Genomic DNA, 19,177 nt, shown 5'->3' on the forward strand with positions numbered 1-19,177 from the left:
AAATAGACAGTTTATAGTTTATAATTATGTCTTGAACTCATCTGTATAGCTAAAAACGACAAGAGTATTGTAAATTGTTTCATCTCTCTTAAAGGAAGAAGGATAAAATGAGAACGTCGGCGTTTTTATCGGCCGTGGGTTAAAGAAAACACAGCCTAACTACGAAACTAAATAGGCTACGTATAGGCCTAAACATTAGCCTGTAATATTATTATTTTAATTTATATGTCGATTATGTGAGCAGCATGCGCAAGAATCGTAATATGTTTGAGACCTGGGGAGTCACATGATTTTGATCACTTCGAGTTTTATTTTCTAGAAAGTCTTTCTTAAAAAATATATTTAGTTTTGTATAAATTGTATTTTTATTTTGATCGATGTTTCATCAATTAATTGCCTGTTTATTAGATAAGAAGCAAACTAAGATCGTCTGGAATGGATTGACGTGCGTAGCTGGCCTGTTTCCTCGGCCTTTGAGTAAGGCTGAAAATACAGGCTAGCTCTTTCTGTTTTAATACATTTCTTGAATATATGTCTTAATTACAGTATATATAGCCTGTAGTCCTTATTAGGAGAAAATATATGTCCTTTTAACTACATTATCCAACCAACCCTATCTCACGGCGAACTCGTACTAATTCGTACGAAGTAACCAAGTGGCTAAATCGTACGATATCGTACGAATTAGTACGAGTTCGCCGTGAGATAGGGTTGCATTATCTTGTTATTACAACACAACTGAGTGGAAAATATAATATATTGGCCCTATGTTGCAGCAATGCGTCACCGCAACAGGTGACATGAAATGCGGAAAAAACGTTTCCATTGCAGTTTTGCGAAAATGTCCTTTTTCGAATCGCCTGAAAAACCACCTCATGAGAGCGTAAAAACTTTTTTGCGATATATGGGAGTTTTTGCGAAATTGCCGCGTTTCCATTGGGCGTATTTTCAATTCGCAATTTCAATTTGCGCAATTTGAAGGGTAATGGAAACGCGGCTACTGATATACTGTAGAGAAGAACTCCAGCTGGAGGAACGCCTTCATGATCACACACAAACATTACACACTAAAGAGAGATGAAGATTTTTATGGTTTGTGCTCTTACTTTAACATATTGAGTGCGCTCTCCATGGAGTCGGTCAGGTTCTTCTCTGAAGGATTGTAGACGTATTCCTCACAGAATGTGGGTCTGACTCCATGAATCGTCACTTCACAGCCTGAGCGGACAGAAAGCACGTGACCGTGTTAATATGCATTTGAGAGAGATCACAGAGAGATCTTTTGAAAGCTTGAGCTGAAAACATTGCGAGCTTATTCTGATGTAAAGCAGCAGCAGGAGCATCAGATCCTCATGTGAGAATGATTACTGAAGACTGGAGTAATGATGATAAATTCAGCTTTGATCACAGGAATACATTATATTCACACAGAGAACAGACGATTCACACTGGAGCAATATTTCACAGTTTTACTGGATTTATGATCAAATAAACTCAGCCTTGGTGAGCAGAAGAGACTCGTATCTAGATTTAGCTCATTTCATCACTATTAAAGATTAAGCCTTAGTTGCTGTACAATTTTTACAATATAAAAATCAGCATTTGGTCCCAAAGTCAATATCACACAAATCAGGGCATTTATACAGACATAGGCCTATAAAAAAATATCAGATAAGCAGACATTAAAATAATTCATATAATATTGACTTTGACCACCTGAAGTTTAAACACTTCACTTTCACATATAAATATATATATGTGTGTGTGTGTGTGTGTGTGTGTGTGTGTGTGTGTGTGTGTGTGTGTGTGTGTGTGTGTGTGTGTGTGTGTGTGTGTGTGTGTGTGTGTGTGTGTGTGTGTGTGTGTGTGTGTGTGTGTGTGTGTGTGTGTGTGGTGTGTGTGTGTGTGTGTGTGTGTGAGGTTTGTGTTATTTTAGTATACTTGAGATAGTATTATAGATTTTATTATTAGTTTTGAATTATTCTTTTTTTTATATTTTCTGTTTCTGTTAAAGGGGCGGTGAAATGCTGTTTCATGCATACTGAGCTTTTTACACTGTTAAAGACTTGGATTCCCATCCTAAACATAGACAAAGTTTCAAAAACTAATGTTGGACGTTTGATGGAGTATTTCTGTGTTAAAAATACTCCTTCCGGTTTCTCACAAGTTTCGGAGAGTTTTTTTCGAGTATGGGTCGACTTGACGTTAATAGAGCGGAAGGTCCTTGTATGGGCCGTACGGGCTCTTCTCCTGGTAGGGTGCGCGCGCGTGACTAGAGCGAGAAAGGAAATGCACGCCGTAAACACTCTCAGCTGCAGATCCAGTCGTCCATGAACACTTCTGTCGTTATAGTCCGCGCCGCGCTCCACTTTATTCCTATGGGTGACGTCGAGCGACTTCAACGCTTCAGCACAGCATTCCGGGAAGGCAGCGCTGCATTTGAACCGATTTGAACGCAGAAATGCTTCAGTCGCATTGCAAAGTGGATCTCCACACTCCAAGAAGTGTGTTTTTGACGGAGCGGTCCCAGCGATAAAGGTTTGGTCCTGCTTTGGAAGCAGCCGGTGAGTAAAACTGCTTCAAATGTCTGTGCTGTCGGCTATCGTCGCGTGAGTAAACATCAGTAAACGACACGATCGCGTGCTTCGTCATTCAAATGCGCTAACGGACTCCATTGTTGTTCTGTATAACGTTACACTAGTCTGACGTGCAAAACCGTTTTGCTTGCTACTGCTAAGGTTTAGTCGCATACAATAGTCCATAAACCGAATTATGTCATCATAAACTGCGAGTAAACACACACAAATGTTGACAGGCCACTAAATACAGTCCATACCACAGAGACGGACGTCCTGCTGCTGTTTCTATTTCAGCCTCCGAATGATTCTGGATCATATCTGTATTAGCTGAGATCGATAGCCATGGGTTTCTCCACGCTTGAGGACGTCACCGCTTTGTGCACATTCGTCATTCTTTAGCTCCGCCCACACGATACGCCTCCAGGCGCTCGGTTTTTTCCGGAAAGACTCGGTACAGCCCATATTTCTTTTATAAATATAATAAAACTAAAGACTTTTCGGAGATATGAAGGATGCAATACTACTCTATAGGTACTCAAGATTGACATGAGTGTTTCACCCCCCTTTAAAGTTTTAGTAATTTCCAAATTACTAATGTCTAGACTAATGTCTAGTCTATATAGTTTTTTTTTTAATTAATTTTTATTTCAGTTTTAGTCATTTTAATAAATCAAGTGAAATTATATACATTTAGGCTCCAGTCTGCAACTAAGTGGTGGCTTTTTGCGTTCTTTTTTCCTGCTGGAGCGAGTAAATGTTGTTAGAGGTCGCTCTGGAGCCCAACTGATGAGAGCTGCCATTTCTGTCACGTGAGACAATCAAACGGAAAACTAAATGAAAACGGAGCCGACCAGCGTGGCTGTGTTTCTCAGCTCAGGCCAATCATGGACAGCAGAGCAGAACTCTCTGTTATAAACCACAGATATCAGACCTGAGCCGTGAGCGAAGATCAGGGGTTTCAGTCACAAATCACCAACATTCACCATGATTTACTGTAAGGGTACTGTAAGGGTTTTCAACACATGTTCAGCATTCCAGCATTTTAATGTTATTTTTAATGTGATGATTTATAAAACTATAAAAGTTTAAAGGAGTAAGCCACTTTGACTACGTTTACATGGACAACAATACTCCGATATTAATCTGATTAAGACAATACTCTGATTAAGAGGCTAGCATGTAGACAACGATTTCTAATTACCTTAATCTGATTAAAGTCATAATCTAACTACACATAAATCGGATTAAGACATGTGGAGTATGCCTATTTTAGTCGCATTATCGGAGACATGTACACACCTTAATCTAACTATTAATGTCATGTCAGAGATTTCACCGCATTTTCTGACAGGACACATAACGTTACGCACAACAGGGGAGTGCAGAGGGGAGGCTGTGGGTTGGAGCCTCTGCCCTTTTTGAAAATTAATCAAAAGTGCCCCTTTCAACAATCATCGATAATATTGTGGCCAAAAAACATAATTGGAATTATACTTAATATAACAACGTGTACAAAACAGTAACAAATGGTGGAAAAGTCGCGTTTATCTTTTACGGATCTGTCAGTCTGAAAAGTCCCCAAACGTAATCCCCATGAGACAAAATTACGTTTTCTGTCTTTTCTCAGTCTAGAATGCACTAAATTAAAAAATAATTTCACATTTCTACTACATTAATGACCCAGTTTAAATACAGATTCATCTTCCCAGCGCTGAAGTACCCCTTTAACTATGATAACCCTGGCCCCATTATGCTCTATTCATGTCATGAACTGACCTGGCCAGTAGTACATGTAGACTCTCTTCCCTAGTTTCTGCATGGTGACCCACAGCGGCTCCGATCCATCCCACCACAGCGGGAGGCGGCTGTCTGGATTGGTTCCGATCAGGAATTCCTTCATGGTGTCCTTATCCCACATATAATTCCCAGTCATCTGGTGCACCTCACAGTAGCGTCCTGGAAATGAGGAGGAGTGCAAAATAACTTCATGAGTGTTTACAGCACACAAGGGTGGATTTTAATCAACCTGCCTCTGAGATGCCAAAGGATACTCCTGAGGTGCCTCCCAAATCACATACATGCACTTTTCTATGCTACTTTTTACAAAGAGTGCAAATAGTGAGCTCACGTTGAAAATTCAAAAGAGAACAACTGCATTTAAAGGGTTAGTTCACTCAAAAATGAAATTGGGGTGAAAGCATCAACAAGTGACACATCTATGGAAACATGGATCAGATTATCTGACAATGTGTGAAAATTGAACATGATTTACCCTTAGCCAGCCAGAATCATTCAACCTGAAGTAATGATGTAGCTAGACCTTGAAAACAGTAAAAACGGAAAATGTACTGGTAATTTCCTGCCAGTACATTATCCAGTAATTTTACGGAAATTTTTACGGAAACCAATACGGAAAATTCCTTCACATTTATACAGTACAAAGTACCCTTTTTTTTACGGACTTTTCTTTACAGTGTATAAACGTTGAGAAACTGTATGAAAATCTGGGGTAGAGCGGGAGCGCGGCCTACGAACTCCTTGTGAGTCTTGAAGCTGGCTTCTGCTGATGAAACTGCAAACTACTCTTCAGTAAATGTTTCTTTAATTAATTGCACTCCTGGCTCTTGTCTTCATTTTTCACTACTGGTCTTGGGTCATTAACTGTTATACCCTTTGAGGACAAAATGTTCACTTGCTGCCTAATATATCCCACCCACTAACAGGAGCCGTGATGAAGAGATCATCAGTGTTATTCACTTCACCGTTCCGTGGTCATAATGTTATGCCTGATCAGTGTATGTACATAGTGACACATGATGCTGGATGCAAGATTTTGTTATCTCCATCCACTCCCATGAAGCACTGCAAACGACATAATCCAAATGTCAGTCTCTCTACGCTCTCAAAATACTTAAATATTTGAATATATATATATACAACCCCAAATCAGAAAAAGTTGGGACAGTATGGAATGTGCAAATAAAATAAAAAAGAAGTGATTTCTAAATTTACTTTGACTTGCATTTCATTGCAGACAATATGAACACAAAATATTTCATGTTTTGTCTGGTCAACTTCATGTCATTTGTAAATATGCATCCTTTCCTGTCATTCAGACCTGCAACACATTTCAAAAAAAGTTGGGACAGTAAAGCATTTACCACTTTGTAATGTTGCCATTCCTTTTCACAACACTTAAAAGACGTTTAGGGACTGAAGACACCAAGTGATGAAGTGTTTCAGGTGTAATTTTGTCCCATTCTTCCAGCAAACAAGTCTTAAGGTGGGCAACAGTACGGGGTCTTCGTTGCCACACATTCTCTATTGGAGACAGATCGGGACTGCAGGCAGGCTGTCAAGTACCCGCACCCTCTTCCTCCGCAGCCAGGACTTTGTAATGTGTGCAGAATGGGGTTTTGCATTGTCTTGTTGAAATATGCATTGACGTCCCTGGAAAAGATATCTTCTTGAAGGCAGCATATTATGCTCCAAAATCTCTATGTACTTTTCAGCATTAATGGTGCCTTCACAGAAGTGCAAGTTACCTTTGCCAAGGGCACTGACACAACCCCATACCATGACAGACCCTGTCTTTTGGACTTGTTGCTGGTAACAGTCTGGATGATCCTTTTCTTCTTTGGTCCGGAGCACACGGCGTCCATTCCTCCCAAAAAATACCTGAAATACTGATTCATCTGAACACAGTACACATTTCCCCTGTGTGATGGTCCATCCCAGAGGCCTCCGAGCCCAGAGAAGTCGACGGCGCTTCTGGACACTGTTAACATAAGGCTTCCTTTTGGCACAGTACAGTTTTAACTGGCATTTGTGGATGTAACTACGTATTGTGGTACTTGACAAAGGTTTGCCAAAGTAGTCCTGAGCCCATGTGGTGATATCGCTTCTAGATGAATGACGATTCTTGATGCAGTGCCGCCTGAGGGATCGGAGATCACGGTTGTTCAGCTTAGGCTTTCGGCCTTGTCCTTTACGCACTGAAATTCCTCCAGATTCCTTGAATCTTGTAATTATGTTATGCACTGTTGAATGTGAAATCTCTTCCTATCTTTCTTTGAGGAACATTGTTTTTAAACATTTCAATAATTTTCTCACGTATTTGTTGGCAAACTGGCGATCCTCGGCCCATCTTTGCTCCTAAAGGATTAGATCTTTCTTGGATGCTGCTTTTGTACCAAATCATAATTTCAATCACCTGTTGACATCACCTGTTTCAAATCACATCATTATTTAACCCTTTTACCTCATTACTAGCCCTAAATTGCTCCTGTCCCAACTTTTTTTGAAATGTGTTCCAGGTCTGAATGACAGGAAAGGATGCATATTTACAAATGACATGAAGTTGACCAAACAAAACATGAAATATTTTGTGTTCATATTGTCTGCAATGAAATACAAGTCTTTATAAATTTACTTTACTAAATTTACTTTATATAAGTAAATTTAGAAATCACTACTTTCTTTTTTTATTTGCGTTTTCCAAACTGTCCCAACTTTTTCTGATTTATATATATATATATATATATATATATATATATATATATATATATATATATATATATATATATATATATATATATATATATGCATATTTTGCAATAAACTTGAAACAGATTTTCTTTAGATATTTTTATATTTCTCCATCGTATTTAATTTGATTTAATTTTAATGTCCACAATGCTTGTAGTAATTGTAGTTCTTTCCCTCACTAGAGTTGTTAAGTTCACAGCCTTTGTATTTTTTTCTAGTACCTTTTTGCTTCAAATCAAAGCTTCTAATGTTGTGATTCTCCTTGCAGGCGACATTAATGGTTGATAACTCTTTAAACAAAGACTTTTTTTAAATCCCTATGGGAGAAATTAATGGAAAAAATACTTCCGGGACCAGCATGGCAAAAAAGATGGTTTTGGTTTTATTTCATTTAATCATGAAGCCCTACGTCTAATATTAAACTCGTTCTGCACTGTTTACCCTTACGAAACAAAAATATATTGCAGTATATTGGAAAATATCATGTTATACATTAGGCAATATATTCACATATATGGGATTTTAATATTTATATTCTCCAATATATTACAATATATGAAAGCGGCAATCATTTGTATATTTTGCAATATATTACAGGAATATATACTATATTGTATAATACCATCAATATATTATTCCATGTATTTACAATATATTATAATATATTTCAAAATAATATATTGGTAAATATATTTTCCTTTCGTAAGGGTATGCTAAAGACGTTTATGATTCCTCATATCATGCAGCTATTTAAGGAGAGCTTAAGGGATTTGAAAAAAAAATAATAATAATCTAATTAACACACACGCTAAAAGAGAGTCCACATCACCCAAAACGCTCAAGCAACCACATAGCAAGGCCTTGGCAAACACCTTTCATTTTAAGGTAAGTGCCCATGCAAATGTTAACTTCTTATTTAATTTGAAATGAGTTGTGAGATGTTAATGATCCTTGACTGCCTGCACAGGACTAACCAATGTTTAAGTGTAACTTTAAGCTGAAGTGCTGACTCTAATGATGTTCACAGTGCAAAGAGCAGGGTCAGCGCTTCTAAGAAATGCAAAGGTTAAACAAACAAACACACTCCTTTAATAACATCAAACCGGCTATAAAACCATCCGCGCTGCAAGAACCTTTGGCCGTGCCTGCAAGGGACAGCAGGTAATGCCAAACAGATTCAACAAGTAGATCATGCACATTTAAATATGATTTATGAAGTCTCTTCTGCTCACCAAGACTGCATTAGCTGATCAAAAATACAGTAAAAATGTGAAATATTATTATAATGTAAAGCAGCTGTTTTCTGTCTGATTATATAGTAAAGTGTAATTTATTCCTGTGATCAAAACTGAATTTTCAGCATTATTACTACGGTCTTCAGTGCCACATTTATGATTATCAACAATGTTAAAAAAATAGATTTGCTTCATATTTTTGTGGAAATCTGTCACATGTCTGTCTGTTTGTTTGGTCTTCCTGTTGTGTTTTGATTCTGTCACATGTTTCTTTGTCTTAGTTTCTGTTTCATAGGTTACTGTCTTAGTTTATTTCTGTTCAGATGTGTTTAGTTAATTATCACGTTTCTCTCTGCTATTTAAGTTCCTCTTGTCTTTGTCTAGTCACTGTAATGTAAGGTTGTGTTTCTGTTGCCTGTCTGTATGTTCCTGCAATGTTAAAGGGTTAGTTCACCCCAAAATGAAATGTATGTCATTAACTCCTCACCCTAATGTCGTTCCACACCCGTAAGACCTCCGTTCATCTTCACACACAACCACATAGTAAAGATGTGTTCTCATCTCATGCAGCAGAAGTAGAAGAGGTTCAGTCTAAACGCTGCATCTGGAACTGATGAGGGATAATATGAGCCGTAAACCTCCCGCTGACTCAATTTATTAACATCACAACTGACGAAACATTTGGGATACTCCAAGTCAGATACGGACATTATTATGTTTGATGTCACTAAAACGAAATAACCCGGTTTATTAATAAAGCCATGTAAACGCGGTTTACTTGCGTTGTCAGTTTACTGGTTTGCATGTAAACGGGGAAAACTGATTATTTCAATAAGCTGCTTTTTTTTTGTTATCAGCTTAAAGGGTTAGTTCACCCAAAAATGAGAATTATTTCATTAATTTCTCACCCTCATATCATTGGACACCTGTAAGACCTTCGTTCATCATTCATTAAAGGGGGGGTGAAATGCTGTTTCCTGCATACTGAGCTTTACACTGTTAAAGACTTGGATTCCCATCCTAAACCTAGACAAAGTTTCAAAAACTAATGTTGGACGTTTGATGGAGTATTTCTGTGTCAAATATACTCCTTCCGGTTTCTCACAAGTTTCCGAGAGTTTTTTTCGAGTATGGGTCGGCTTGACGTTAATAGAGCGGAAGGTCCTTGTATGGGCCGTACGGGCTCTTCTCCCGGTAGGGTGCGCGCGCGTGACTAGAGCGAGAGAGGAAATGCACGCCGTAAACACTCTCAGCTGCAGATCCAGTCGATCCAGGCGCCGCGCTCCACTTTATTCCTCAAGTGACTTCAGCACTTCAGCACAGCATTCTGGGAAGGCAGCGCTGCATTTGACCAGATTTGAACGCAAATGACGGGAAGCTTCACAACATCGCTTCAGTCGCGTCGCAAAGTGGATCTCCACCGTTCACTGCTGTCAGGACTTCTCCAAATCATACCAAAGAAGTGTGTTTTTGACGGAGCGGTCCCAGCGATAAAGGTTCGGTCCTGCTTTGGAAGCAGCCGGTGAGTAAAACTGCTTCAAATGTCTGTGCTGTCGGCTCGTCGCGTGAGTAAACATCAGTAAACGACACGATCGCGTGCTTCGTCATTCAAATGCGCTAACGGACTCCATTGTTGTTATGTATAACGTTACACTAGTCTGACGTGCAAAACCGTTTTGCTTGCTACTGCTAAGGTTTAGTCGCATACAATAGTCCATAAACCGAATCATGTCCTCATAAACTGCGAGTAAACACACACAGGGGCGTGGGACTGGGGGGATAAAGGGTACTGAGTAACCAGGGCCCGAGGCAGGGGGGGGCCTTAGAAGTCAGTTTTCTATACATACACATACATGGTACGGGGGCCCAGCAAGATGGTTTGTACCCAGGGCCCAAAATTTGGTGCTACGCCCCTGAACACACACAGATGTTGACAGGCCACTAAATACAGTCCATACCACAGAGACGGACGTCCTGCTGTTGCTGTTTCTCCTGTTCAGTTTATTTCAGCCTCAGAATGATTCTGGATCATATCTGCATTAGCTGAGATCGATAGCGTTGGGCTTCTCCACGCTTGAGGACGTCACCGCTTTGCGCGCATGTCATTCTTTAGCTCCGCCCACACGATACGCCTCCAGCAGCTCGTTTTTTTCCGGAAAGACTCGGTAGAGCCTATATTTCTTTTATAAATATAATAACACTAAAGACTTTTCGCAGATATGAAGGAAGCAATACTACTCTATAGGTACTCAAGATTGACATGAGATTGACTGAAACTGAGTGTTTCACACACGGTTTGTGCAGAAATTCTTTGGTTATGCAAACCAAATGTTGCCGCATGATAATGCACGGCCCCATGTTGCAAGGATCTGTACACAATTCCTGAAAGTGGAAAACATCCCCAGTTCTTGGATAGGCAGCATACTCACTGGACCTGTCACTCATTTATCCGACAGCGTGTTCCACTTCCTGCCAATATCCAGTAGCGTCGTACAGCCATTGAAGAGGAGTGGACCAACATTCAACAACATAATCAACTCTATGCTTTATAAATTAAATGTATTATTATTATTATTTATGCGAAGGAGATGTGTTGCACTGCGTGAGGCAAATGGTCACACCAGATACTGACTGGTTTTCAGACCCCCCTGGACCTCCCAATACAATAAAACTGCACATGTTAGAGTGTCCTTTTATAGAGTGCCGAAGTCATGACGTCACTTTGTAGGCCAACCCGGAAGTTAGCGGCGCATGGGTTCCCTCGATCAAAAGCCGATGCATTTTCCTCACAGACTTTTGGACAATCGCAAAAAATAAGATCTGTGTTCAACAACGAGTTATGACCCTTATACGTTTAGTCTATCAAGATAATCTTTACAAGTGAATCCAGCATGTACACCGTTTGAAGCCTACATAAAGCCGTCAGATATAAAATGCTAACGGTAGGCTATAAACGGACGACAGCACACAGTCGCGGATCTACGTCATCATCAAGCTTCCTCAAACTTTATTTAAAAACACGTTCGCTCATTATGATCTAAGCTGTGTATGAACACTTTTCCTCTTCTTCATGAGAAATATTGCCCAATCGTTTTTTCCAAAAATGTTAGAAACTAATTGAGTTTATGCGTGCCTCTCTGAGATTAGTTTTCTCGTTTGTTAATGTTTTATTTATTCGTTTATTATTTTGTTAGTTTATATAAACCTTAATATAATTTTCTTTGTGATTAAGATTAGGCTATTATGCCTCATCATCGTGCCCCAAATAGACTTTAAATATTATCTTTCACTGTATTATGTTTGATTGTATGTTTGCATACCATTTGCTAATTCGCCAGGGGAAAAAACGTGCTTTTACCGCCACAGAAGCACTAACGGCGTAAGCTATAACTGTATCAATTTACAATCGTACGTCATTTTCCTTAGATGATTGATCATAATCGAGGAGAGAACCGCTATAAATCTGGACATGTAGAACAGCGCAGCTTTCATTCGACGACTTGTGCTTCCATCTCGGGACAAAACACAACACTACAGTCTCTCCACAGAAATGAAGAACTGGTGATCGCTTACCTTAATATCACAGATTTCTGTGTACAACAATATATGGAAACACTACTATTTGAAAGGACTAAATATATAACTTTATGTATATTAACTGAAAGGTAAACGTCTAAGAACGTGAGGCTGAAATGCGGGCTAGTTTTTATTTTGTATTAAACATTTACTTACAGAATTCAAAAGTGAATGAAACGCGGGCTGGTGAGATTTCCCGTTGGTCACGATGACGTCTAAAGTCCTGGCCAAAGGATGTAGTCCCTTTTAGCAACTTGTTAGCAACGGCCATTTTTAAGACACAATAAAGTTTTAAAAAATCACAAGCAGGTTAGAACTAGTGTGTTTTATGTCATAGATCAAAACGTGAAAATATTTAGAGGCTTTGTTAACCACAGACCTTATTCAGGCGATTTGGCAAAAACCCATTCAAAAAACCCATAGACTTTAGAGCGAGGGAACCGGAAGTGCTAAAATGCTAACTCACTTCCGCGTTTTGGCCTACAAAGTGACGTCATGACTTCGGCACTCTATTGTGGCCAGCCTAAGGCACACCTGTCAATCAATCAATTAACTTTATTTATATCGCACTTTTACAATGACGATTGTTTCAAAGCAGCTTCACAGTGTCAAACAGGACAATATTTGATTTGGCTAGTTTAAAGAATTAAATATGACCTAGTTAATCTTATTTGTATATTTATTAGTTGATTAACTTTGATCATAATTTTAGTGTCCCCACCTGTGTAATAATCCTGCGGTCTAATCAGCATCCTGCTGTGCCACACCTGTGAGGTGGACGGATTATCTCGGCAAAGGAGAAGTGCTCACTAACACAGATTTAGACAGATCTGTGAACAATATTTGAGAGAAATAGGCCTATTGTGCACATAGAAAAAGTTCAGTTCAGCTCATGAAAAATAGGAGGGCTAAAAAAACAAACGTTTTGGGTTGATAATTTTGTTCAGTGTACTATAGAGATGTTATGTATAACGTATACAGTGACTGTAAAAGATGTATTTTAGGTATGGGAGAGGCATATTTTGAGTGATTTATTCAGGTTTTGACTCCTGTCACATGTTCCTTTATCTTAGTTTCCCGCCATTTGTCTGTTTCCTAGGTTACCCTCGTTAGTTCTGTTCAGCTTTGTTTAGTTAATGATCTTGTTTCTCTCTGCTATTTAAGTTCCTCTTGTTCACTCAGTCTTTGTCTAGTCACTGTTATGTAAGGTTGTGTTTCTGTCCGCATGTTCCTGTGAAGTTAAGATTAAAGTTTATGTCTGATTATGATCTTCCGAGTCTTCACACCGTTCCTGGGTCACCAACTGTGACCAAATCTTGATACATTTTTAATTGATGCACTGAAAGTTCATTAATGCATCCTTGCTAAACAAACGCACTACTTTTCTTTCAAACTAAACGGCATTAATAAAAGTTGTTCTAAGACAGATTCATTGCACTGTGATCTGGTCTGATGTCCGTCAAAGTGTTGCAGCTTTGCTCTCATTGTTTGATATCTTTGTGAAAGCTGGAGGCAGACGATCTTCTGAAGCTTTGTGGAGAGGGGAATGTGCCCAAACAAAACAACTGCCATCAGCAAAGCGTTAGAGCACTGGCAGAGACCTGCTGTTATTGGTGGACACTGCGGGTCAAAAAGTGTGTGTGCTGGAGCTCAACGCTGCAACGGCTGCCAGGTCTGCATAACAAAACTAGCCCAATGACCTGAATATCACAACTCAAAATATGCCTCTCCCAAACCTAAAATACAAACCCGATACCAAAAAAAGTTGGGACACTGTACAAATTGTGAATAAAAAAGGAATGCAATTATCTACAAATCTCATAAACTTATATTTAATTCAAAATAGATTATAGATAACATGTTGAAAGTGAGACATTTTGAAAGGGCTCATTTTGGATTTCATGACAGCTACACATTCCAAAAGAGTTGGGACAGGCAGCAATAAGAGGCCGGAAAAGTTAAATGTACATATAAGGAACAGCTGGAGGACCAATTTGCATCTTATTAGGTCAACTGGCAACATGATTGGGTATAAAAAGAGCCTCTCAGAGCGGCAGTGTCTCTCAGAAGACAAGATGGGCAGAGGATCACCAATTTCCCCAATGCTCCGGCGAACAATAGCGGAGCAATATCAGAAAGGAGTTTCTCAGAGAAAAACTGCCAAGAGTTTGACGTTATCGTCATCTACAGTCCATAATATCATCCAAAGATCCAAAGAGCGATCTCTGTGCGTAAGGGTCAAGGCCGGAAAACCAAACTGGATGCCTGTGATCTTCAGCCCTTAGACGGCACTGCATCACACACAGACTGATCTCATGAAATGGCGTATGTGTATGACAAGCCAATTCATATGCCATTCTGTCGTGCTATCAAGACGTATAATCACTTTTTAGCGTTTTATCAACGCCGCTTCATTCTATCCCCCTTCACTGCCCCTACCCCTAAACCTACCCATCACACTCTCTAACACACACACACACACACACACACACACACACACACGTTCACAATTGTGCAATTGTTGTAACGAAGTTCCACTGAGGCAGCAAGGCTGAGAACCCAAGTGCAGTTTATTCCACATTCAAAACATTAAACAAAAGACTTGACTTAAACAGACTTGACATAAAGGACTCACCAACAGCAGGTTACACATACAATAACAGACCAAGACTATGGCAAACATGAGGGCTTAAATACACAAGGGCTAATGACAAGACAAGGGACACCTGTGAACAATGATCAACCCATAAACCAATGACAACGGCTGCGTCCGAAACCTGGAAAATGCTGCCTTCGGAGGACACATTTGAAGGCAGGAAGGCATCGAGCTACGTCCGAATCTAATGTTTGCTCTACTTCCTGTCTCCTGTGAAACCTTCATCTGATCGATGTTTGAAGGCAGCATAGATGTGTCCTTCGCTGCCTTTGATATCCCACAATCCTGTGCTTTCCATTCAGTGACAGTTGAGCTGGGGGAAAAAGATGGCGTCCAGAAGTTTTGTTTGCGGGTCAGTTTGTGTGTATGGGCCCTATCTTGCACTCAGCGCAATTGACTTTGTACGCCGACGCATGTGTCATTCCTATTTTGCACCGGCGCAAAGCGCGCTTTTCACTCCACAGAAGCACGTCGCTAAACTAGTGAATGAACTTGCGCTCCCTGGGCGGTTCAGCGCAAAAAAGGAGGCGTGATCCAGCGCAAACAATCCCTGGTGCTATTCTGCTGTTCCATTAAACAATTGCACCACTGACCAGAAAAAACCCAGTCTAAAGTCAGCAGCGCGTCGCGGATGTTCATTATGCTATTTTAAGGGCGCATGCTTGGCCATAATGTATAGCGTGCACAACGCACATACACTTTGCTCATGTAATCTACACAGATGCAACAGTTATTTTTGCAAATCATAAATTGTTACACTAAAAAAATATGAACACATGAGATGACGGAAATCATTGTGGTGTGCCATGAAGATGTGAAAAAATAGGCATAAATCTAGCTTACAAATTATTCAGGCTAATTGTAGTAATTAAGGATCAGACCTGTTTGCCCAATAGTGGCCAGACATATCTGTATATAAGGACATCTGACAAATTGGTTTGTCCGTCAAGAACCAGGAAAAAAATCGACTGAAAAACTGAAAAAACTGTGAAACCGACGCTATTTTGTGTGGGTTTCTCCCATCCCCATACAACACAACTCCTCTGTCTTTCACTGCTCTACAAGAACATCAGTCACGTCGGCTGTGAACCGCTCCTGGCGTGCGGCTGGTAAATACGCCATAATAATAGCGACCCATAATGGAACTTGCGCAGCTGCTTTTAAAGGGAATGTTGGATGCCGCTCTGATTGGTTTATTCACGTTACGCCCAAACCACACCTATGAATAATGAAGCTACTTCAGACCAACCCATTTTAGATTTGTGCCGGGGGCAAGAGCCATTTATCCCGCCGGGAAAATAGCAACAGCGCCGAGACCCGCCCACAAAGTTACTTGCGCTTCGCGCTTTGACACTTGCGTTTCAGATCGTTAAAATAGGGCCCTAAATGTAAGTTTTTTACCAAAATATTACACTTCTGGTGTCATTTCTAGCAAATAAATCACTACTGTATAATTAAATATGTGTTTAGTTATCACCAGGTCCAGAGCTCTCTCTATTTAGCTGTAGATCATTAAACTGTTACACTGCCTTAGAAGTCTGTCCGAAATTAGTTCTGTGAGATGCCTTCATGCCAAACGCTGCAGAGTCATTGTCTGGTGAGGCAGCGAGGCAACGAGTCAGCTGACTAGGTTTTCGGACGCAGCCAACATGACACAGGAACACGAGGCAGGAACACACGTCACATGACAATAGACCACATAACGAAACCAGGAAGTGCATGACAAAACATTACAGTGAACATGAAAACCTTTAAACATTGAACATGAACCCAACACCAAAACACCCTGTGACAATTGTTATGCTGGGTATATATTTGTTGTCTTGTAAATCCACTGATGATTTTGGCTATACGAACTGACTTGTCTTGTGTTTTATACTCCTTAATTTTTCTGATTTATTTAAAGGAACAAACATGCTCTAAAAATTACTGTAAACTCGTCTTAGTTTTTGTTACACATCAAAGAAGGTCGAAATCCTGGCACGATCATATATATATCGATCCCTCATTAGTGCCTGGGATCGGTCGAATGAGGCATCTATGTGAATATATCTATGATCACGCCGGGATTTTGAGCTTACTCTGCAGAAGTAATGGCGCTGGGAATACTAGATGAGATTCGTCTGATATGAGGTAAAAAATAACACAAATATTGTTGTGTTTCTCACAGAAACTGATCATTTCGTGTCTTAAGACATCAATGTGTTGCTGTGAGCAGCAGGGTTTAATATGGATTCGTATGTCTGTGTATTTCACTCTTATAGAAATACACCCCATTGACATGCATTATAGAGTCTGCAACGGGTCGGGTATCCGCAGGTACCCGCATAAAAGTGGCTAAAACGGGTGGATTGTGACATTTATAAAATTCACGGTCGGCGATGCGGGCGGATAATTAACTCTGTGCGGGCAGGTAGTAGCGCGGATGAAAAATATGTCCAATATTTCTGTGGTGAGGTGGACGAGCGAGAGAGCGAGTGAGACCGGGGCATGATGGCGAATGAGCGTTAGCTGCGAGCCACACCGGTCTCGAGTCCTCAAGTGGGAGCTTGAGGCATATAAGGAGGAGCGACACCAATAAAAGATCTCACCAGACCTGGATTTGACGTTGAGTTGTGTGTACGTTTTCTTGTGTGTGTGTGTGTGTGTGTGTGTGTGTGTGGCAGTTGTCCGTGAGGGGCTGCCCGCGTTACTTTCGTTTTGTTTGGTTAAAGTCTTTTAAATATTCGCCAGTTCTCATCTCCTTCTTCCCCACCGAACGTACTGTATTACAATGTAAATGGACTTCATTTATATAGCGCTTTTATCCAAAGCGCTTTACATTTTTGCCTCACATTCACCCATTCATACACCGACGGTGATGTCAGCCATGTAAGGCGCCATCCAGCTCGTCGGGAGCAGCTGGGGTTAGGTGTCTTGCTCATGGACACTTCGACACTTGGTCAGGTGGAACCGGGGATTGAACCACCAACCTTCTGGTTTGTAGACAACCTACATGAACCACTGAGCCACTGCCGCCCCATAGAAAATGTCTATGTCCAAATTACCGTTACACACACACACAACAACGATATGCCATTTGACCATCACGTCACCATCACTGCGACGGTGCAACTTTTGTTGATCCCTCTCGTAGCCCAGATGGAGCGAGCGTTGCAGGAGTAGCAATGGATGAAGCAAAAGTACAGTAAAGTTGGTGAGTGGAGTATATGAAATTGTTGACAATGAGTCTTTAAAGGCAGAGCCGGTTTCATTAGCCCATTCATGAAGCTGTTGATGTTGAGAGAGGTGCAAGATAACAAATAAAGCATTTTAATTGGAATGATTTTAGCGTGTGATTTATCGCGGGCACGGGTCGGCTAACGGGCCAAATATTAACAGGTCTGGGCGGGTGTGGATTTAATTGTGATATTTTCATGGGTCACGGGTCGGATCTGGTGCTAAACCTGCGGGTACAGGCGGGGGCAGGTCTCCAAAAATGAACCCGTGCAGGACTCTGATGCATTATATGACGACGGTTGAGTTAAAAATCTTCATTTGTGTTCTCCTGAAGAAACAAACACACCTACATGTTGGACGCACTGGGGGTCAGCAGATAAACATCACATTTTCATTTTTGGGTGAACTATCACTTTCAGTTAGAGCAGCTTGCCATCTTGCAAAGTCAGTGAAGATTTGAAAGTTTGCTGCCAGTTTAATAGACTTTGCCAGATAATTAAGGAAATTAGCAGCAGATGCCAGATTAACACCAATAACCTGAAGGGATCTGAAAGTGTTCTCTAATTTTGACCAGAGTTCTTTTTCAATTTTCTTCTTTAAGTTTTACATATTGTAGTTAAGAATACATGATCTTATGAAATATGCTATAAAAAAACTGCCCTTCTGCTCACGTTAAGATAACTTCAAACAGGACTAAGCAGTGAGCTTGTTCTCAAATTTTAATTTCTACTGTAATGTAATATTTATCTTAAAAAAATTAAAAATTAAACAAGCAAAAAAAAAAGTCTCAATTAATATTTTAAAATATAAACACTGCAAAAATTGCTTTCCTTACTTGGTATTTATGTCTTGTTTCTTAAATCAAGATGCATTCACTATAAGTAAAATTACATAAGATATTTTTCTTGTTTTCTGGAAAATAAGACCAAAAGAAAAGATTCTGATTGAAATCTTAATGTTTCTTATTTCTGTCGCAAACAGAAACCAGATTGTGCTTTTTGCCCCCTTATGTCATTCATTTTACTTAACTAGAAAATGCATCTTAACTTAAGAATTATCGTATATTTGGACTGGAAACAAGACAGAAATCCTGAGAAAGAAAAGTGCAATTATCTGCTTATATAGGTTCTGCTGTGATGTATAAACCCCAGTGAGAGCGAGCTGTTTTTCTGTGCTGGCCCCTAATCAATAACCCCATTCAATTAATAACCCCATTCAATCAATAATCAATAACCCCATTCAATCAATAATCAATAACCCCATTCAATCAAAAATCAATAACCCCATTCAATCAAAAATCAATAACACCATTCAATCAATAATCAATAACACCATTCAATCAATAATCAATAACCCCATTCAAT

General features: G+C 39.9%; 2 protein-coding genes across 2 annotated transcripts in view; one reads left to right on the top strand and one right to left on the bottom strand.

Moving 5' to 3' along the window:
* Nucleotides 1–19,177, top strand: part of gnpda2 (glucosamine-6-phosphate deaminase 2) — a 469,370-nt gene that overhangs the window by 230,379 nt on the left and 219,814 nt on the right. The gene's annotated exons all lie outside the window — the stretch shown is intronic.
* Nucleotides 1–19,177, bottom strand: part of enpp6 (ectonucleotide pyrophosphatase/phosphodiesterase 6) — a 29,129-nt gene that overhangs the window by 8,238 nt on the left and 1,714 nt on the right. The window contains exons 2-3 of the mRNA XM_067458092.1: nt 4,356–4,535; nt 1,107–1,218 (exon numbers count right to left, since the gene is read on the bottom strand). Coding sequence (XP_067314193.1) covers nt 1,107–1,218; nt 4,356–4,535 — 292 coding nt within the window. The remainder of the gene's footprint in view (nt 1–1,106; nt 1,219–4,355; nt 4,536–19,177) is intronic.

The sequence above is a fragment of the Pseudorasbora parva genome, chromosome 11 (assembly GCF_024679245.1).
Source record: "Pseudorasbora parva isolate DD20220531a chromosome 11, ASM2467924v1, whole genome shotgun sequence".
In the NCBI taxonomy this organism is placed as follows: Eukaryota; Metazoa; Chordata; class Actinopteri; order Cypriniformes; family Gobionidae; genus Pseudorasbora; species Pseudorasbora parva.